Source organism: Ursus arctos, unplaced genomic scaffold (assembly GCF_023065955.2).
Source record: "Ursus arctos isolate Adak ecotype North America unplaced genomic scaffold, UrsArc2.0 scaffold_7, whole genome shotgun sequence".
NCBI classification, from domain to species: Eukaryota; Metazoa; Chordata; class Mammalia; order Carnivora; family Ursidae; genus Ursus; species Ursus arctos.
In genome coordinates this window covers 46,484,437-46,506,482 of record NW_026623089.1, presented here as the reverse complement: position 1 = coordinate 46,506,482, position 22,046 = coordinate 46,484,437, and the positions used below count along the sequence as shown (strand labels likewise).

The following is a 22,046-nucleotide window of genomic DNA, read 5'->3' as shown; positions in this document are numbered from 1 at the left end:
AGCTGGCTCTGCTCCCCGGCCTGTCTTCCTGGGGAATGTGTAGAGGCCCAGGGTGTGGAGGGGTGAGTTCTGGAAACTCTGTCTCCCTTTTGCCAGCAGGGGAGTCAATCTCCAGCCAGGCCACTCTCCTGTCCCTGCCCCTGGCACAAGAACAGGCTTGGGGGCTGGCAGGTGTGGCTCCCAGCTCTGCCACTCGCTTACTGGGTGGCCTTGGGCAGGTCGCTTGACCCCTCAGTCCCCTCCAACAAGGAGTAACGGTGCCTGCTTCACCAGGCAAGTAGAGGGCAGGTTAAAGGAGCTAATGCGTGTGGGGCACTTAGCACAGCACCCGGCGGCCAGATAAGTACTCTACTGCGAAGGCAGGGCCCCTGGCTGCCTTCTCTCCTTCCTCCCACCTGCCCCCCACTCCCTCCCACACCTGGTACACCGAGGGCGTCTTCCCCAGCCAGGTGTTTAAATATTCCTCTCTGGGAAGATGGGTCCTCCAATCCAGGGGGTGGCTGGGGAGCCACTTGAGCGACGCTGGGTGGAGGGAGATGAGCTCAGAAATTTGGACCTGCTCTCTTCCGAGACAGTTCCCCCGTGCCAACCACACGAGGCCAAAGCGTGCCGGACAGGAGGCTCGGCCTTGCTGGTCCCTTGACCGTCCACCCTAAAGCCTTCACTGCTCCCTCGGGGTCCTCGGGTGCCGTCACATGCAGGCTTGTGTCCGAGTTGTTTCTGGCATTTTCACCTGCTCTGTCCTAAAGCCCTAGGAAGTGGTGATCTGAGGATGAGTAGCTGCGTGCCCAAGGGCAGGGGGAAGAGAAGGGGACTGGGGCCCACTCTCTGCACCTCCCCCCTCCCCCTCCAGCTCGCAGCCCAGGCGAGCAGGACAGTGAGGCCTTGGCCATGGGTAATTGTGGGGAGCATCCCAGGCCAAGCTTCGGTCTCCCAGCAGAACTTTGGAGGCTGGACTTCTCTGTTGCCAGGGAAACCAGTGTGTTCCCTGGAAAGAAAACCACAGTGCTCTGGCTGTTAAGACACCCCCCCTCCCCTCTCCCAAAAATGAGTTCCCTCCAAAACTGATGCCCCCAGAACTGTCGAGTCGGCAGCATCCCGCCTCCTCCCGGAACCTGCTGAAATGCTAGAAAATGAAATCTGCCCCTGACCTTGTGCTCTTCACCTCTTCTTTAAACATTCCACTGTAGCACAAGGACATGTTTTGTTTTTTCTTATTTATCTTCCTCCCATGCCAGCTGGGGCTCTCAGTCCTTCTCTCCTCTTGTTGACTGGAGCCAGAAGGGGAAGGACTTCCACTTTTTTTTTTTTTTTTTTTTTTTTTTGCGTTCAGCTGTCAGCAGAAATAAGACAAGCAGGTTTATATTTGGAAAGCAGAGGGTCTCCGCCACCAGATCACTATGTCCGGGATAGGTCACAGCCTTCGTGTCCCCTCACAGCTTGAAATTTGATCTGCAGATTTGGAGGGCGGGGGGGCGGTATGCAGCAGGCCTGGCTTTCCTCACGTTGACTTTTAAATGGCATTGGAGGGTCATGGGTGGTTCCTCAGTGGCTGACAACTCGGGGCCCAGGCCAAGATGGTTCTTCTCAGAAAAGAATCCTTTGGGAGGACCTAGAGCGGTCAGGTGGGGGCAGGGTCTGGAGAGCCCACATTTCCTTCCCATCCATCTTCTGACCCTGTGCAGGGAGGCAGGGAGCCCTCACTCAGCGGCACGGGCGAGGCACCTGGGTCTCGGAGAGTCCTGAGATTGTCTAAGGAGTGGAGTCCGGACTCCCAGCCAGGCCACAGTGACCCCGTGCATCATCTTGTTAGGAGAAAAGCCAACACAGGGAAGGAGGGAGAGAGAAATATGGCCAGTGTTCACTTTGAAGAGCCTTGAATGCTTTGGGGGTACGGTAGAGAAGGGAAAGGATGTGAAGGGACCTTGTTCCAAATCCCAGGCACCGTCCCGCCTCTCTTGGGCCTGGGTCTCCCCCTCTGCACAACTTCCTCGGACCTACCTCCTCCCAGCGCCCCTCCCAGGCCTGCCCCCTGTCCCTGCTCTCAGGGCCACTTTGTTTTGGTGATCTGAGCAGTTAATTTTCCACCTAGAAGTGACTCTCTGTTCCCTAAGTAATTTTAAACAAATTCTGTTCCTGTCCTTGCACTTCCAAGGGGTGGGGAGAAAAACAGGAGCTGGCCGGGTTTCCCACCGTCCTCTTTTCCGTGGAGGAGGGTTTGCAAGCCGCGTGCACTCTGGGGCAGGTGCGGCAACGAGAGCACAGCACTGTGTCCCTGAGATCAGCCTCAAGGGGCCCAAGACCCGGCCCCAGGTCAAGCATGTGGGTCCCAAGGAGCCATTTTGATGCGGTGTCAAGCCCTCTTCGGCCCCATGCTGGATTTGCAACAGGTCTTTCTTGGTGACTCCTGAAACCCTCTGTCAGATCTTGCTATTAGCATGAGGCTCTAAGAGTGTAGAGTAAACTAATGAATTACGGCATGATTACACAGCACATAATTAACTTTGTAATTAATATGCAACTGCCACTTAAGCTAAAACACTGCTTATAGAGACGTACGGCAATAGTAAATCACAGGTCAGAAATAGCGCTTTGGAATTTTCAAAAGAATGAGCGTAAGCAGGGAATCACTTAAGGCAGCAGGGCGAGTTAATTAAAAAACAGATGAATTGTGAGCGTCCTGCTTCATCTCAGGACCCTCTCCCTTAAGAAAGACCCTGATGCCACCCTTCCAGACTGGCCAGGGTCTGGTCAAAAAGAGACTGGGCATGCGGTTGTTTTTCCAAAATAAGACAGGCCTTCCCTGCCCCGTCCTAGCCACCCCCACGCCTTAGCCCTCTGCCCAGTCCCACCGCCCCTGCTGGGAGCCAAGCCCCCGGCCCTTGGGACCTGGCTCCACCTCGCCTCCTCCAGAGAGCTTGCGGGAATGCCCCCAGCCCAGCCCCGCGCCTTCCATCATCCGGCCCCTGTGGTGGGGGCTCCCTGCAGGTGGGTTGGTGCAGTTTGTGGGCCTTCGCCCGGATTCTGGGTTTCTAGAATGCAAGGATGTCATCTCACTTTTTTTTTTTTAATTCTTTCTTCCTCCAGCCTCCTGCCAGAGCATTAAGCTAGAAAATGCCTTAGGAACCATCTCACCCACCCCCATTTCACCAAGGCCCGACAGTCCAAGAGCTGAGTGCTGGGGTCACACAGGGGCATGGGCCCACGCCTGGCAGGAATCCGTCCCCTGTCCTCTGTTCTAGCTATGCATCAGGCTGGGGAGGCCTTTGAAGTGTGTCAAACCCAGGTTCCCATCCCAGCAACTCCACCACCCTGCTGTGTGACCTTAGGCAAGTTACGTAACCTCTCTGGGCCTCCGTTTCCTCATCTTGTAAAGTCTGAGCAGTGATGCCCAACTCCTTGGGTCAGTGTGAGGATTAAGTGAGGGAATGTGTGTGAAAGGGCCAGGTACATGCTGAGTGCCCCCGGCTACCCTCAGAGCTTTAGGGGTGCTTGGGGAAGTATGTGACATCTCAGTCAGCCCCATTGTTCAGGGGCTGAGAAAACAGGCCCAGAGAGGCCAACTGTGTGTCCACGGTGCTGCATGTGTGTTGGCATGCTTGGGAACCCCAGGCCAGGAGCCCCCTGAGAACGGACCCCTTGCCCACATGGCCCACTTTGGGCTGGGCACAGCTGGTGCAAGCTAGCCCAGAACAGCGCCTGAGGATGACTGACCTGAAGGCCTCTTCCAGGGCCACCTGGGGCCGGCCCATCCGCAAAGCCCCAGGATGGTGCACAGGGAGCCTGGCTTGGGGGATGGGATGGGTGCTGGGTTTTGAGGTCTGACAGGTGTGGGTTCAGATCCCAACTCTACCATTTTGTCATCTGGGGTGAATTCCTTCATCATTTCCTGTCTTCGTTTTCCCGTCTGTAGATGGCGCTCTTCAGTCTCTGCCTTCAGGGATATTGTTATAATGAGAATTCACATAAAACGCCAAGTAGGCTGCGTGACACACAGCAGACACTTCATGCTGCCCGTTCTGTTCTCGTTATTATTCTCAACTACCAGCAGAGGTTTCCGAGTGGCTGCTAGCAGGCTCCCCACCCCCACGGCCTCCAGGGTTCTCTGAACTCTGGCCTTCTTGGCCACCTTGGCCCGTGCCCTCCCTTGGCAGTTCTTGGCTTGGGTGGGGCGGAGGAGGAGCCGGGCTCTGCCTCAGGCAGCTCATGTGACCTTCCAGCTCTAGCCTTTGCCCTGGCCTGGGCAGCTCTCCTGACCTGGGCCAGCCTTGCTGGGGGCGGGGAGCCGAGGGGGCCGCCCCGGGGCAGGCTCCAGGCTGGTTGGTGCATCGTGCTGGCCTCGATACTGGATTCAGAGTCCAGGGCCCCACTCGTCAGAGGTGGTGGGTTTCTTATCTTGACACAGGTGCCCTGTGGCTTCTCTTCCCGCGGACATTTCAGTTTCTGGTCCCCCTCCCTCGGCCCTCTAGCCCGCCTGTCTTCCTCTCTCTCTTCTCTTCCTGCTGCCTGGCCTCTACCCTACAGCCACCCCCGCCTTAGGTCAGAATTTCTCAAAGCCAGTTCCTGGGAAAACTAGTTCTATGGAATTTTAAAATGTGTTTAGTGAGAAAAAGTGGTTTACAATCTAGTAACTTCGGGAAAAACCAGGTCCTTCAAGGCCCTCACATAGGAGAGTGCCTTTGTGGTCCGCCAGGGAGGGTAGAATACACAGCTTGCTTCCAACTAATCAGACCAGAGAAGCCTTTGTTTAGGGAGGCTCTCAAGGGCCCGGTTTCTGAGGAATAGACCTCAGGCAGCCTCATCCCGGGTGTGTAGGACTCCACCCTCTTTTTGCCCAGAATAGGCAGTGTTTTCTCTCTGGCCTTCCTGCCTCCATTTGTGACGCTGCCCACCTGGACAGACTTCGCATGGGTGTCCAGACTGCTTCCCTGGGAGGAACAGAGCTCAGCTCACACGTTGTGAAGCGCCAACCCGATCCCGCCTTCCATCTGGAACTCTCCACGACTGGCCTTTGCACTTGGACAGATCCCTTCAGCTCCTCAACCTGGCATTCTGATCAGGGGGCATGGGGATACCTCAGCCACCCATGTCCTCATAGGCCCAGCCTTGAGCCCGTGGGGTGGTTCCCAGGGTTGCCTGTGTGAGACCAAGCAGGGTGGGCGGCCCCTCACCCCTCCCTCATCCAGGGCACAGCCCCTTTTGTTGTTGCAAAAACTGAACTTCTGCCTGAAATGTTGCTGCCACTAGATTTAAAACTAGATTTAAAAACTAGATTTTTTGAGTACATTATAAAAAAAAAAAAAGAAAAGGTTGAAGATCTTTAGTGTCTAGGGCGGTGGCATTTACCACCCACCCCCAACCCCAGCAAGCAGCGGCTCCTCTCTGGCCCTGGTTTCCTCCTGCTTGTGATGGAGACAGACGATAAGGCCCACCTGGGCCTTGTGTAGAGGCAACGCTCTCGTGTGCTCGGGCTTCCTACTCCCTCACCCAGTGAACAAAGCGGGCACTGTTATTACTGCTTCGGTTTGACGGATGGGGAGCCTGAGGCACACAGAGGGTAGCATTCTGCCCCAGGTCACAGAAGCTAGCAAGTGGCACAGCCAGAACTTGAACCCAGGCAGCCTGGTGATCTTGACCGCTAAGCTCTACCGCCTGTATAAGGGGAGGTGATCCAGGGCCAAATGAGGCTCCGACGCCAGGGCTTTGTAAACTGTGGAGGGCCTTGCGCAGCCAGAGTGCACATCGGCATGCGGCTTCGGAACCCCTGGTGTGAATTTTGTCTCTTTGCCAACATTCAGGAAATATGTTTTCAGGTTGCCTGCGGGATGCCCGGTTTGTGCCTGGAGGGTTCCAGGGATGAGGCCCCTACTCCCTGCCTGGGACAGGGGTGGCCCCGTCCCTGAGTAGCCTCACATGCAGCAACTCCCTGAGTACAGATCAGATGACAGGCACCAGACCCAGCCGACTCACCCCCTGCTCTCCAGGCCTTCCAGAGGGCGGGCGCCCTTGAGGGGTCAGTGCGCCAGCCTTAGCCCAGCCAGGATGCTGAGAATGTCTGCATGGAGCACGGGGACCTCACAGTCATTCTGCAGGGAAGCCGCAGGTGCTTACCAGCGGGAGAGGAGCCCCTGCTCGCCCAGCAGGCCCCGGGTTGAGCCCTCTGTGGCCACAGGGAGTGCCTGTGTCTGCCGGGAGTGCCTAGAGACGGGGAGGGGCAGAGAGAGAGTTGAGTTCAGGGCAGCTAGGGCCCGGATGTGAGCCCTGGCCCCACCGCTGACCCAGAGTCTTCAAGGCTCTGCTTCACCTCCACCCCCCCCCCACCCCTGCCGTTGGCCTCAGTTTCTTCATCTGTAGATGTTAGGATAGGCCTGAGCAGATGCCTGGATCCCTGCTAGATCTAAGGCATGAGGACTGTGGGTTTTTTTTATCATCTACCGTGTTTAGTGCAAATAAATATCTGCTTTCTGATTCCTTTATTTCCCTCCCTAATTTTTTATTTCTTGAGAAGTCAAAAAAAAATAAAATCTGACCATTCATAGCAACTAGCTAAAGGAGAAGGCACACACAGTCAACAGAAGCCTAGGCTCGGGACAACTCCCGTCCTGGGTCGGCCACACTTGCCTGCGCGACTGGGCAGAAGTCGCCCATCCCTTCCGAGCCCTAATTTTCTCATCTGTAAAATGGTTCACAGCTGCTGTGAAGCTGTGGTACGGGGCTGCTTCCAACATGGTTGGCTCACCTGAGTGGTCCCTATGTGGCCTCTCTGCTCCGAAAGAGCCCGGCTCTGACTTCCGGGTTAGGGGAAACAGTACAGAGTCAGAATTGAGAAATCCGAGTGCAGATTTGGCTGACGCCTTGATGGGTCATGACCCCAGGCTAAGCCCTCCCGTGGCTGGGCCTCTCTGTTCACTCTCCTTTCAAAGATGGGTCTGCCAGGAAGTTGTCTCCTCCTGAGTCGGTACCAGGTGGTTAAGAATGACTGGGCGGAAGGGCGTGTGGAGGATTGGCTGGCCCTGCCTGGCTTCAGTGGGAAGAGTACGGTGACTGATTGGCCGTGCTGCCGTGGGAATGGGAGGTAGGGGTGACGTCTCAGCCTGCCATCCCTGCCCCCCGGGTGGCCCTTAATGGCTCCTCTAGGTGTATCTGGCTCTCCCTCAGCCCGAGCTCCTGCAGAATGCCAGGCCGGTGGTTTGGGGGCCTGGAGGAGCTCGGCTGGAGAGAGGGCGGTGGAGAGCACCTCTGTGTCTCTAGAGGACTCTAGCTGGTGATCCGGGGGTCCCGTTTGCATCTCCAGCTTCATCCCACCGCTGTCCTCCAGCGGCCCTCAGAGAACCGTCCCCGTGCTTCCCCTGCCCTACCCCATGGCATCCGAGCCTTCGGAATTGCTGGCAAGAGCCTCAAGTCAGAGCCGGGTGAAGGCCGCTGCCTGAGCGCCGTGGTCCTGGGGCAAGTTCATGAGCCAGGCTGCCGCAGGCACGACTCCCTGTCTCTGCACTGTCCTCAGCACTCCTCAGGCGCCTTCCTCGCACGCAGGGCGGCTGGGGCCAGGGGAGGAAGCGTCTCGTGGAGGAAGGCCGGCCGCGTGCCCGGGGAGAGCATATGGGGAGTGTAACCAGACCAGGGTCCCAGTCCTGGCCCTGCTCAGTGCTCGGTAGCAGGGCCTCGAGCGGGCCAGAGGACCTCTCCGAGCGCCGGTGTCCGCGTCCGTAGTACCGTCCGGATAACTGGAACCCCCCAGAGGCTGTGGGATCCTGAGGCGTAAGGTGGGGTGAAGTAGAGAATCTAACGTCCGCCACACGCAAGCTCAGGACTCGTTTAGGTTCTCTTCTCACCCTGATGAAACACGCAGCAGGGGCAGCACGGCCCTGGGGATGCGGGAAAACCCAGTGACCTTGTCCGGGATCGAATGTGGCCTTCCTTTGCCGTTTGGGGAGAGAAGCTGTCAGAGCAAGTTCAGTGTGAGGTCATGGAGTTGGGGGGGGCAGGAGGGTTCGGGCGTCATCCCGTGCCCCGGAGGGATGGGGCACACCCCGATGCGGCTGGGATTCCCAGCACGGTGTGGGCTGGGACCGCAGGCTGGCACTCTTGTCGGGGGCAGTACTGACACATGTTCTCCCAAGGAAGTTACCCCGCCCTCTGGCTTAGCGTGCGGGTTCCAGAATGGGCTGGCCGGCCGCTCTGCAGGGCCAGCCCTCAGGAAGCCCCCCTCTGAACAGCGAGGGTCTGTCGTGTTGTCCCATTACCCACCATTGACGGTGGGTGTTCCTCTAGACCAGGGTGGGTGCTCCGAGATGGGGTCGTGGAGAGAAGCAGGCCCACCCTTCTAGGAGCTTCGAGTGCCAAGCCAAAGCATCTGCCCCGTGCGGCCAGGAGTCTGGAGCCTTGTCACGTCTTGGCATGGGGGCACTCCCTGAGTTGAGGAGGGAGGAACTGGATTTGGAAGAGCTGTTGTCCAGATCAGAATTTCCCTTTTCAGAAGCCGGTCTCCTGAGTGAGTTCCCTTTCTCAGCTCCTCAGCCCGGGGGGGGGGGGGGGGGACGGAGAGGGCTGTCCCTTCCGGGTTGACAGATGACAACCCCAGGCCCAGGGAGATAAAGTGGCTTCCCCCAGCCTCTCAGCCGGGAAGGTCTGACTGTCAGGGCCCACCCCCCTATCCGGGGGGCCTCACCCTGTGCGAGGGCTCACGCTGGCCCAGGGCAAGGGCCTGCTCCAGCTGCCTGGCCAAGAATGGGAAGCAGCTGGGCCTGGTCAGCTGCCTGGAGCTGCCTCTTCCCTCCCTCTCCCTTCCCATCTCCCGTCCCTCTGCCCTTCCCTGACTTCCCTGGGCTAGGGCACAAAGTCACTCTCCTCTGACTGGCTTTGCTCCACCCCCGCCCTCTTTCTCTGCCACCAAGTGGTGTGCCTAGTGCAGGCCACCAAGGAGTGGAGGAGCCATGTGCTGTGTGACCACAGGCCGTTCCTGCACCTCTCTGAGCTTCTGCTCCTTCACCTCTGAGACGAGGAGGGTGTCAGATTAGATCAGTGCTTCCCTAACCTCAGTCACTTCCATCCCATTTATACTATGTTGAGAATGTTTCTTTAATCCACTTCGGTCTGCCGTGGCTGCTCCCCAATTTAGCCTCCTCCTAAATAATTATTTCCACAGACTCGCAGTGATCATTGTTCTAGTGCAAGCACTTCACTGTGGACATGCCCAAGTGTGCCCACTGGCCACCTAAAGTCCTCCTTATTCTACCAAGGGTATAGGCATCACCCTTTGGGAAGCTTAGACTGGGTTAACGGGAGTCACTCCGAGGCCCAAATTCCTCTGATTGGGGCCAGGTCACTGGGTTTTCAGCTCTTGCCACTGTGGGTCATGTGTATGCCCAGCAATGGCCGTCCATCCACCCGTCCGTCCATCCATCCATCCATCCATCCATCCAATGAGCATTGCTGAGCGCCTGCTGGGTACCAGGCCCCTAGGGCTAGGGTCTGGGAACCCATAACCAGAAAACAGCCCCACTGATGGGGCAGGCAGATACAAAGACATAGCACTGGTCTAGTACCACCAAGATGGTGCGTGACCGGGACACTGGGGGCACAGGAATGGCAGTGAGTGGCTGTGCTGGGGGAAGTCAGCCAAGAGGGTGGTGGTTGTGCCAGGCCTTGATAGATGAAGGGGGCCAGGAATTCTGGGCTGAGGAACAGAGGCAAAGACACGGAGGTATGATCTTCAGAACGTGGTCCAGGATGCAGGGAGCAGCCCCATGTGGAAGACACCAAATGTGGCTCAAGTAGTGGGAGGTGGCGGCCGGGCCAAGGAGGACCTCGGCTGACACTGTCATATGCAAGGTTGGCAGGTCACTGCTGAACACCGGGCCCCTGACATCTGCCCCTCCTGGAGTCTGAGAGCTGGTAAAGGAGCCGGAGGGGATCCATCCCCTGGACCCCCAGGCTCTCCCACCAGGCTGAGCAGTGGGTAGGTCCCACACTCGCTGGCCCTGGCGATGCCTTGGAACACAGCCTCTGCTCTACCGGCTGTAGGTGAGCTCCCCCCGCCCCTGCTGCCAGCCCCGCTCGCCCCAGGGGAGCTGAGCTGCAGATGTGCATGGAGATTGAATCATTTCTGCACACCACTGCTCACACAGCTCCCCTGGGGACCCCGCCACTTGCCTGTGCAAGCTGTCAGGAGATGTGTGTGCTTGAGTGCATCTGTGGCAGCCCTTGCGTGCGTGTGTGTGTGTGTACCTGCACTTGAGTGTGCAAAAAGGTGTACCTATGTATGTGAGCGTGCACACACGTCTACAAATGCCTCTCCCCTGGGTGCGTGTGAGCAGAGTGTAGCAGTTAACTGGTTTGGCCTCAAACGTGAAAAATAAAACATCCTGATGTTAGTACAGCTGATGTTGGCCCACCACCCTAAGGAGCTGCCTCCGGGGCTCCAACAGCCCACATTTCCGTGGGGCAGCTAAGAGCACACTGCTCTCCATTTCCAGGGAGGAGCCTGCCAAGGGCCATGATGCTTTCAGGGAGCCAGCCAGATCGGTGCCAGTCCCACTCAGCCCTTGTCTCCCTCCGTGCCCCCCTCTTTTCACCTCCACCGTCCTGCCACACAGGGCATGGGACCAGGTGGTTCCCGGTATCCTTCCGGCTCTCGACATCTGACTCTGAGCTGCCCCCCGTGTGGAAGGGTGGCTAACTTCTCTTGAAAGTGCCTTCTGTGCTAGGTACCACCAAGAGTCAACTTGGCCAGCACTCTGCTAGGTGGTGAGGAGTGGGGAACAGGAGCTTCGCCCTTCCGGACTTCCCTGGGTCAGAAGACCACACAGACTCGGATGTCCCTAGCAGAGAACACCTAGATGCGGCCTGAAGCCAAGCTGAGCCTAGGGGGCGAGGAGGAGTGTGTGTGCAGTCTTAGGCTCCCCCAGACCAGGGGCTCCCCCTCCCGGAGTTTCCGGGGCTGCCTTAGGACAGGCTTTGTAGTTTCAGGTCAAGCATTCGACACTTGTTGAGTGAGTTCCAGGGAGCTAGAGCTCCCGACACATGAATCCTAAGATGTTGGAGTTCGAAGGGCTGCCAAAGGCGGCCTGGTTTTCTGGGTAGGAAAACTGAGGCTGGAGAAAGGTATCAGAGCAGGGTCCCCCCAAATTCCCCAAGCTGACTAGCTTTGTAAGTCCTACAGACACATGGCTGCCCTGACCAGGAGGGGGGGGCCAGGGGCCACAGGGGGTTGGGGGCTTGACTCCTTGAGCCCACTCCCCATTCAGAGACGGGCGGGCCGCGGGGAAGGCCTGAGGCCTTGAGTGCACCCCGAGCCAGGCCGTCGGCCATCTCCAGTTGGGAGGGAGCCCGGCTACCGTGGGCACTGGAGCTGCAGCCACGGAGGATTTGTAGCTACTTGTAAAGGCTTAAAGAGGCCCAAGGTCTGAGGAGGGAGGCAGCAGCCAAGCCAAGCAGTGGTCCCGCGGCGGAGGGCGACCTCTGCTGGCTGCCAGGCATGCCACCTCCCCGCGCTGCCGGCTTGCGGGGAGCCCAGTGGCCCTGGGAGGGCCTTGGAAGTGGATGAGTTTGGACACGTTGGATGGAACAAGGGGACATCTCTTTGGTCCCAGACACAGCCCTTGAGTGGGGACTTCCAGGAGGCTGATCTCCAGTCTTGGAGGAGTGGAAAGAAAAACACATGAAGGGTTAGAAAGGCAGAGGGTTTGAATCTCAGCTCAACACTTTCCTGGCTGTGTGACCCCGGGCAAGTTGCTTTTTAGGATTCAGTATATTAGCAATGCACGGGATCAGGCCTGCTGCCTAAACGTGGCGGGTACAGGACAAATGGGAAGATTCCAGACTGCCCCACAACGAGCAAACTCTCCTAACTCCTTCAAGCCCACGCTTCCCCTCTCCATGCCCAGCACCCTTAGCCTTCCAGGCCTTCACGCTTTTTCTGTGTGGGCTGGAGCTGCCAGCCCATCCATTCCTGGTGTTAATAACCAAAATTTTCCACTGCTCTCGGCAGTGTAAAAACATCACCTCACCTGTGAATGTCTCCTTAATAAACTGGACATTTTGTTCCTTTATAGATTAAGACGTATAGGACACACAGTTGTCCCTGTGATCTGTGATATCTTTCCTGCTAGCTTCCTTGCCGGTGTTCTAGGCCTAGACTAGGGGGCACTGAGCAGAAAGAAGAGCCTCTGGGTGCCAAGGTGGCTGCCTAGGTGGGTCTGAGCACCTGATGCCTGCTTTGGGTTTCCCTGCGTGGGCTGAGTGCCCCCTCAGTCTCCAGAAACGATCTGCCAGCCATTCAACAAACATTTATCAAGGCCCTGCTAGAGCTCTGACCCTAGATAAAAATGCTGTGTCCATCCTGGGAAAAGTCTACCTAGAGATAGAGTCTTGTGAGGTCACTTGATCCCCGCTCACCATCCTGCTCTACAAATGGGAAATCCAAGGCCTAGAAAGCCAGAGAAGTCTGCTCGAAATTCCTCTGTTTGGGGCACTCAGGTACTCCTTGCAGGAGAAAAGGGCCCTGAAGAGAGAGCCCCACAGTGCAGGTTTCTAGCCTTCTGGGTACTTAGCTTCATCAACAGCGCCCCCTGCTGGCCGGCTTCGCACCATGGTATGTCCCTGGCCCCAAGAGCCCTCTAGGAGCTCTAGGAGCGCTGGCTGGGACTCTGTACGAGCAAACCCAGGAGAAGAAACTCAGCCCCTGCCTGGGGCACCTACAGGGGTAGCAAGCGGAGCAACTCTTCTCCCATGACACGTGCCTACCGCACCGCAGCAATCTCCAGGGGGGACCCCGGCCCCTCCCCACTAGCTGCCCCAAAGTTTAGGTTGTAATGCAAAAGTCAGGATTCTAGAGCTGGCTGCTAAAACCTCTGAGCCTTCGTTTCCTCATTTGTCAAGTAGGGCTACAGTAGCAACGTCTGTCTATGCCCAGTGCCTGGACCAGCCCCTGACTCACAGGAGGAGCTCAGCAAATAGTCACTGCTGGGTCGCATAGAGGAAACACTGGCTTAGCCCCAGAGAATGGTTTCATTCTGATCTCTCCGTGGTTCAGAGACCTGCCGTAGGACCCAGCCCCGTATAGATATCAAAAAGTACTTACCGGGTGAGTTGGAAGCATGCATGGGTGGGCACATGGAGACTAGAGGTGTTTGGATGGATGCATGGATAGGTGGATGGATAGACAGATGGACAGACAGGCATGTAGATGAATAAATGATGGATGGAGAAGTTGGCTACCTGGGTGTATAAACGTGTGATCAGTGGGGTGAATAGAGGGATGTTGGAGGGTAGAAAAAAATAAATGTGGGGCACTACCCCCACTTTTACCTTTTTGTGGGAGAGCTCCAAGGAAGAGTGAACCCAGAAAGCGTTTATCAAAAGTACAAATCCCCAAATGACCCAGAAACTCCACTTCTAAGAATATGCTCTCTAGATTAATTCACACGTGGATGATGTGGCCAATATAAAAGGTGATCCTGCAACCCCGTTTGCAGTCTGAATGTGGGGACAGCTTCAGTCTGCAGCATGAGCCCCCTGAGCAGAAGGGCCTCAGCCAGGGCCTCGGGCCTTAGAGCAACGCCTGGCAGGGGTGGACATTCAGAATTTGATTGGATAAATGATTCATCAGTACCTAGGAAGACTGTTCTGCCATTAAAAAATGAAAAGGCTCTTTACAGTTTGATGCGGAATAAACTTTGAGATATGGTTAAGAGGAGAAAAACAAGGTCCCAGTAGTGTGTACAGAAGGCTATCATTTTATGTGGTTTTTTTTTTTTAAGGGGTGGCAGGGGATAATACCCATAGATCTTTGCTTCTCTAAGATGAGACCCTCACGAGACTAGTGACATGGGTCCTCCCAGGAAGGCCATCTGGGGGCAGGGGACGGGGCCAGCTCTTCACTGGGTACCCTTGTGGACTTTGATTTTTGACCCACGCAAATGAGTTGCCTTTTCAATACAAACAGAACAATAGGCCGAGCTTTGAAGGAGCTGTGAGGTAGAGATCTCCTCGGAAGTGTAACCAGGCCTTTCTTCTCCAGGTTGGGCCCAGACATGTTCTGTGGGTAGTGCCCTTGGCCAGGGTGCTCGCCTGGGGTCAGAGAGCCAGGACATGGAAGCAGACAGGCTCCTACTAGCCATGGGGACTTGGCCGATCTCAGAGCTCAAAACCTCAGTTTCCTCGTCTGTAAAATGGAGATAATTCTAGTCTTACAGAGGGGGCATGAAGAGTAAAGGAGAGAATACAGAAAGTGCCTGGTAAATGGGACTTTGGTGACACAGCTGGAGATGAGGGGACATCCAGGGGGCAGTGCCACAGGAGAGCGGAGAAGGCTGGGGGCCAGAGGCCTCTGTCCAGCACCCTGTGTCTGTAGCCTGAAATGCCCACTGGGTTATGGGAGAGCAAACCCAGCGGCCGTGGGCAGACTTCTGCTTTGGCCCAAGGACCTAGACTACTGAGCAGTGGGTGGACTCTCTCCTCTCTCTCCAGCTTTCTCTCTCCCCCCCTCTCTCTCTCTCTCCATCTCTGCCTTTGCCATTGTGGCCTCTCTGGAGAGGCCTGGGGACTTTCTGAGCTTTCTGGAGCTGAGGGGGCTTCCTCCACTTAGCTTCACCCCCCCGGAAGGAAGTCACATTCATGTTAGAGTTCCTGAGGCCCACGGCTGTTCAGGAAGAGAGCCTGGTGGCCGTGACATCTGTGGACCCTGCCCCCTGAGCCATGAGCTGGCAGCCAGAGCCCTAGTTCCTGGTTTGGACTCTGATACTGGCTCCCTGTGCCCCCGTGGGTAACTCCCGTCCCCCTCTGAGCCTCAGTTTCCTTGTCTTGTCTTGGAAGAATGGAATCGGGGTTCATAGCGTGAAGAACTCGAAAGCGTGGGGGTTTGGGGTGGGGGGATCGTGGTACCCATGGCAGGTTGCTGCACTTACACCACGTACGTGGGAAGACCCCTCCACGTGTGTTTGCACACACGCACACACACACACAGCTACGTCAGGTAGGCTAAGCCCTGAACTGGGGATCTGAATATGGGGTTGCCATCCCCACCAGCCCCCCCAATACACACACGTGTGTGTAGAAATGTGTGTGCCCGAGTGTGCTATTCCACGTCCCGTGGCGCACATGCGTACCCAGTGCCGACGGGAGTCATCCACAGAGAGCACCCAGGAGCACCTCCTGCCCTCAGCCCAGATGGGCTTCCCCGTGCGCCGAGCAGCTGTGGCCGAGGTTCCTCCCTCCAGCACGGGGCTGGCTGGGACAGATGCCACCACAGCTCACAAAGGGGCCTCGAACCTGCTGGGAGCCACTGGGGCCAGCACATCCGTGTTGGGGCCGGGGGGTGGCTGTGAGGCTGTCAGGCTTGGTGCAACCCCAGTGACACCCACTGTCTTCTGTCTTCACAGGCTGGACAACGTTCATGGCTCTCGGGTAGAACCCAGTGAAACGGCCAGAATGAATTCTATGGACAGGCACATCCAGCAGACCAATGACCGACTACAGTGCATCAAGCAGGTGGGTGTGGCCTGCGCTCCGCCCCCTCCCCTGCCCAGCGTGGCCCAGCTGGCAAGAGCAGGGCGGGCAAGGCAGACAGAGCGGCGGGTGGGGGAGGGTGCTGGCCTGCACTGTGGAGCTGGGCTTCTTGGGTGCTGGCCGGAGGTGATGGCAGGCCAGGGCTGACTGCCCGGGTCTCTCTGACCACCCCGTGAGAACGTTGCTGGCATAGACAGGCCTGACGCTGACATCACACATCAGGGTTCATGTGCCAGCTCTGCCCTGTCCCTCCCCTCCCCTCCCCTCCCCTTCCCATCTGTGTGATGTGGGGCGAGCATCATGCCTTCTCTGGCTCTGCTGTGCCATCTGGGCCACTGTGAAGAGGCAGTAAAGTACTTAGTCTCCTTCCCAGACCTGAGCTCCCCGCCCCTCTGCTTCTGTGGTTCTCTATAACGAAACAGAAAAGAAAAAGTTCTGGGAAATTAGAGCATCTTACAGAAAAGGAAACTGAGGCACAGAGAAGCAAAGAGAGCTGAAGTCACACAGCCCAGCTTCACCCATGCTGGGAGGGCCTCATCCCCCAGGATGGCACGCTCCCTCCCCTGCCCATGCTCACACCACGTTCGGGAGGCGATTTGCCTGCCAGCATCCTCTCTGGACTGTTCAGAGGTGGGGCGTGTTCTAGGTGGGCTCAGGGCCCCCCCCCCTTTAAGAAGCCTGGTTGAGCCCGGGCTGGCGGGCACCCCCCAGTGTTGACCAGGAATGGTGTGCCGTCCTCTGGTCACAGCCTCCTTGCAGCCCTGTGTGGCAGCGTCTATGCAGACTCCTGAGTGTTACTGTACTCCAGGAGGGAGTGATATGGTAGAAGGGGCATGGGCTTTGACGTCAGGGACCTGGGCCCAAATCCTCACTCCTCCATATGGCCACACTGTAGTCTCAGGCCTGTCCCTTTGTTTCTCCGAGCCTCAGTTTCCCCACCTGTCCCATGGTCCAGGCTGTCATAGGGTTGCAGGGGCTGTTGCCCTCAGTGTCTCAGCAGCGGGGAGGGAAGCGCAGGGGTGAGGCCCCTGGCTTCGGCAGCTTAGCAGGACACTGGGTCACCAGCATGGGCCACTGGCCTCAGGACCCCTGGGGGGCAGAGCTTCCAGCCCCAGCCCTACAGCCTGCCCTCCCTGAGCGCCAGTGGAGCTGAGGCCGGTCCTCGGGAATGAGGGTGTGTGTCCTCTCATAAATACCAAAGAGAGCTCTCTCGGAAGCCTGGGCAGGGTCTGAGGAGAGGAAATTGAAGAAGACTTGTTACAGATTGAACCCAGCCCGAACAGCTCCCCCAAACGCCAATTACGCCTCTGCTCACGGTCACAGAATAGAAGCCAGACGGTGCCCTCCCTCCAGCCCTGCGCTCGCCTCCTCCTCGAGGCTCTCTGCGGGGCTCTCTCCCAGCTCGGCCCGGGGCCCAGCTTCTCCCAGCCCTGAGGGACCCGCGGTCCGTGGCCTCCACCCCCAACAGCACAGTCACGCCCCCCCGGCATGAGCCCCTCCTAGCGCCAGGCACACAGCTCCTTCTGAGACCTGCTCGCCACCTGACCTTTCTCCTGTGCCTGGCTCTGCACCCCAGAAATCAGGGCACCCTTTACCCCCTCGGAGCATGGTCCACGGGGCTCAGATTTGCCAGTCAGCCAGTCCGAGCCCCCATTCCACCACTTGCTAGCTACCTGACCCTGATTAAGCCACCACTTCACCCCACTCAGTCTGTAGAATGACATCATAAGGGGCGCCCAGCCGGTGTGTGCCAGGGCGCCTGGAAGGCCAGGGATCTCCCCGGCTGCCCTCCCCCGGCCTGTCCGTCCCGCACATGCGCACACACACACACTCCCAGAGCTCTGCGCTGGGGCCAGACCCTGAAGCGTTTGCAGGGGTGAGCAGGCTGTCCGGACGCCCCCTGCACCATCCAGAGCTCCCGACACCCCCCACATCCCCCTCCACACCTCCGGTCAGACACAGCTCAGCACTTAACGTCTGTCTGCTCCACAGCTGCCCCAGCGGGCGGCGCGTCTGGCTGAAGACTGTTGATTCTCAGACGTCCTCTATCCTAATCAGAAGAGAAAGGCGAGCAGGTCTGTGTGCTCTGAGGATGACAGATGTGTTGGCTGGGCCTCGCTCTGGCTGGTGGGTCTGTGGCTCCCATCAGGGGCTTTGCAGCCTCGGACACCCAGCCCTGACTTACTTCTACGGCATAGCTTCCCCCACACACACACACACACACACCCGCCCCACCCTGGTTCTAGCCGTTGCCCATGCTGGCCATCCCCCAAGCACCCTGCTGCCTCTCTTCCCTCCGGGCCTCTGGCTCAGCTGCCTTTCCCCCATCTCAGCCTCATGTACTGGGAGAACCAGTGCCCTGTCTACAATGGGCCCCACTCAGAGGTCACAGACACATCTGGGCTGCATGTGCAAAGCCACACAAATTGGCTAATTCCTGCACAGCCCCACAGGCCCTTCTGAGCACCTGCACTCCCCATCGCTGAGCCCCACCGCTTCTAGGCACCCAGCTGCCTCACCCACCCTGCTCTTTCTCCCTTGAGCCATCGGCCCTGTGTGGTACATATCAGGCCTCCCACCAGGCTGAGTTCCTTGAGGGCAGAGAATGTGCGTATTCATCTCAAAGTCAACAGAGCCTAGTGCAGCCCCAGGCCAGGGCCCACATAAGTTGAGGGGGAGCAGGGGAGGGATGAACTGACCGATGGATCGCTAAGAGAATGAGTAGAAGAGTGGATGGATGGACATAGGGATGGGCAGTTAGGTAGATACAGATGAGGAATGGATACATGGATGGATGAGTGCATGGACAGGAGGTTGGATAACTTCTGGATGGATAGATAGGTAGATGGATGGATGGATGGATGGATGGATGGGAAATGAATAAAGCAGTGAACATTTGAATGGGTAGATGGACGGGGATGGATGGGTGGATGGATGGATGGATGGATGGATGGATGGATGGATGGACTGATTCATTTTTGGATGGATGGACAGATCGTTTGGTTCACAAATGGACTATTAAGAAGATGTATTCATCACTTGGTCTGGGTAGCCAGTCCCACAGGCCTAGGCTTTGGTGTCCCCTAATCCTCCTGCCCCAGCAGACTCAGTGGCCACTGGCTATAGCCCAGATCTTCCTAGGAATTGTGGAGACAGGCAGACCGTCTGTTGGGAGGTGCAGGTTAGTATCCAGGGAGGCTTCTGTCTACGATTCACATCTGTGCTCCCATCCCCAGACCATCCAAGGCTGGCCAAGCTCCCCCATCGAGCCCTGTCTGTGCCACATGCTGCTAGGGACCTGTTCGGAAGCGGCCAGGTGGCCCGCCTACACCAGAAAGGACCATCCTTTGGACAGTTAATAGCTCACCAGCCGTTTCTGCGGGGGCCTGGCCTTGTGCCAGTCGTGAGAGTTGCAGAGGTGAACAGGGCACTATTTCTACTCTCCAGAAGCTCCTAGGACAGAAGGAGCTGTACAGAGGTCAGAGCAGTAGCAGTCTTTACCTGGCACCTGCCCTGTCATGGGGCTGTCATGCTTTACATTGTTCCTCGACTGCGTGGCAGCCCTGCAGGCTGTCAGCACCCCATTTTACCAGTGAGGGGTCTGGAGCTCAGGAGCCCGCCCAGGACTGTGGGGCTCAGTGGCTAAGATGGGGTTTGATCCAGGCCACTGGCTTCTGTGCAGTCCAGTGACCTCACAGTCGAAACGGGAAACAGAAGCACAGAGAAGGGCAGGGGCTTGGCCAAGGCCACAGAGCCACTGAGCAGCAGCCCCTGAATGGGAGGCCTGTGTTCTCTCTACCAGTGAGCTGCACCCACCAGGGACCACCCAGAGCCCAAGCTGAAGGCCACGTGAGCTGGCTGGCGTCAAGGTGGAGAAGCTCGGAGGTGGGCTGGGCAGGATATGGAAGCCTGCAGGCTCGGGGACCGAAACAAAACCGGGCCCCTGAGACTGGCCTCAGAAGCCACTTGTGAGCCCAGCGCCCCAAAGGGGGTGCCAAGGGTGAGGGTGCTCTGGGCAGGCAGCTCTGAGAGCAGCCGGTGGTGGCTGCTGACCCTGCTAATTGGGTGTGACATCACGTAAATAAACGGAATAACTCAGTTAGCCGAGAGAGGCTGCCGGGCAGGGAATTAGCCGATTTGCATGGCTTTCCACATGGGGCGGACGGCCCCCCTGCCCGTGGCCTCAGGGGTGGGGGGGCGTGTTAGAGAGGGAGCACAGGAGGCAGAGGTGAGGACTCCCCGCTGCCCTCTCAAAGGGCCCTGTCCCCCGTGTGGAGGCTCCTCCCGTCTCCTACACGTCTTTGCAGAAAGAGCCTGTGTGAGCCAGGGCCGAGAGGTGCCAAGTGCAGCTGTGCTTCCCGGGGAGCCTCCGGGAGCCAGAGTCAGGGCCAAGGGCAGCCCCACGTGGGAGCACCCCACGCGCCAGGCGCCCTGCCAGGGGCCGCATGAGCCTCATCTTGTCTAACCCTCCCCGGCCCCGTGCTGGAGGGCTGTGCCTCCGCTCGCTTGCCCTCTTTCTCGCCCTCACCGCTCTCTCCCCTAGAGGCACCATGTTCTAATTCATTTCACTGTCTTCCATCCATTTTTAAATCTTTCTTGCACGAGCCACGTTGTAAGAATAGTCATGAAACCCTTCGCAAAAGAAATAAAAATAACCGCCACCAAGCCGTGAAGGGTCATCCCCCTTTTATAGATGGGACAGCGGAGGTTCGGGAAGGTGAGGGACTGCCTGGGGTCAGCAGCTAGCAAGAGGAGAAGGCAGAGGGAGCCTCCGGGGCCCTGCCCCACAGAGGCTCCCACTGTACATTCCATTCCTTCCCAATTTCGGGGACCTGGCAGCTGCGAAGATCCCTCCCCGCCGTGGCTGCAAGCAGACTCGTGTTGCGGGTTAGGGTAGAGTGCCCGCCCCAGGGGAAGCTACTGTTCCTGTCTCTCCCAGCAACAAGGCAGCAGGGGCCTTAGAAGGTCCCACCATCCCTTTTGCAGTTGGCTTGCGCTCGGACCCTTGCAGACACACCCTAGGTGTCCCGCTGGGGGACCCACAGTCTCTGACACCCATTGCTGGAATTCCAGCTCTGCTCCTAACCTGCTGTGTGACCCTGAGCAAGTCACTCCTCCCCTAGGCTAAGGCTCAGCTCAGCGGGCCCTGGGAAGACCTACATGGGAGTTAGAGAATGCAGCTACCCCCACCCACCATGGCAGCCCTGTGGCCTGGGTCTGAAGCAGCATCTAGAAGGTTGGCACCAGGATTCAGTCTCTGCTGACTCAGATCCCGTGACTGGGAGGGGCTCGAGCTCAGGCGTGGACCCCTCCCGGCAATGCCAGCAGCCCCCGAGCCTAGCCAGACTGGGCCCGGGAAGTCTGGCTTTGGGGAGCTAAGCCACATATGCCAGACCCTGGTGTGAGAATATCCTGGGCACAGTGTGCTTATAGTTCAACTCCTGGGCAGGGTTTGGCCCAGAGACCTCTTTGTAACCCACCTGACCCTCATGGCTGAGCTTCCTCTGAAGCCAGAGCTGGTGGGCGTGTAGACCTGGGCTGTGCTGGTGGTGGTGGTTAGTGGGAGAGGCCTTCATCAAGAAGGAATCTCCAGGGCTAGCCTGCCCTGGCTTGGGGAGAGCCGGCCCTCAAGCACGGGGGGGGGGGGGGGCCACAGGCCACCCTCCTGAACGCTGCAGAGTTCCCCTGCCCCCACAGCCAGCATCCAGAAAACACGTTGTCTTTTTTTAGACCTTGGTTTTCCTGTCTTTGCAATGGGGCTATGAATCCCCATCCTGCAGGGATTGAGTGGGATGGATGCACAGGGGAAAATGAATGACAGGTTGTTTAAGTTTCACCCCCAGCGAGGCCTGGGGTCTTCGTCATCCCTGACCCACATGCTGCCCTGCTGGCCTTGCTGCTGGAGCTTCACGCCGCCTCTTTCCCTCTCCCACAGCACCTACAGAACCCCGCCAATTTCCACAATGCCGCCACAGAACTGCTGGACTGGTGCGGAGACCCGCGAGCCTTCCAGCGGCCCTTCGAGCAGAGCCTGATGGGCTGTTTGACGGTGAGTGTGCGTCCCCGCTCCCCGCCCTGCCCACCGGCCCTGGTGCCCCGGGAGGACGCCCCGGGGGCTCATGTACCTGGCCAGATGTCAGAGAGGCCGCAGACAACAGAGGATGAGAGCTGGCCACCAGTGCCGGAGGGGACAACCCCCAACATACACCTTCGGGGAAACCAGTGTGATGGGGAGATCCGGCCCTCAGGATGGTGTGGGCTCCCCACGCTTGATGGGAAGCACAGGGCCTACTAGGGGCGAGTTCTAAGGCTGATGAGGGCACGTGCTCCGCCCGAAGCAAGGCGGCGTCGCGGAGGGTTTTTAGCCATCCTTTTCCCCAGTCGTTCATTCATCCGGTTGGGCAAACATAAAAAGCTCTTTTTATAGTCATCCATCCTTCTATCCGTTCATAAAGCTTTTATTGAGCTCCTATTATATCCATCCATCTATCCAAATAAACGCTGATTGATCCCTCATTTATCACGTCTGATCCCCTCTG

General features: G+C 57.8%; 1 protein-coding gene across 10 annotated transcripts in view; it reads left to right on the top strand.

Moving 5' to 3' along the window:
• The window catches only part of ZMIZ1 (zinc finger MIZ-type containing 1), a 233,940-nt gene that overhangs the window by 109,705 nt on the left and 102,189 nt on the right, over positions 1-22,046 (top strand). For all 10 annotated transcript variants that reach the window (XM_057308716.1, XM_026504542.4, XM_026504540.4 and 7 more), the window contains 2 exons: positions 15,381-15,489; positions 21,443-21,556. In XM_057308716.1, the coding sequence (XP_057164699.1) occupies positions 15,430-15,489; positions 21,443-21,556 (174 nt within the window). In that variant the 5' untranslated portion in view covers positions 15,381-15,429. The remainder of the gene's footprint in view (positions 1-15,380; positions 15,490-21,442; positions 21,557-22,046) is intronic.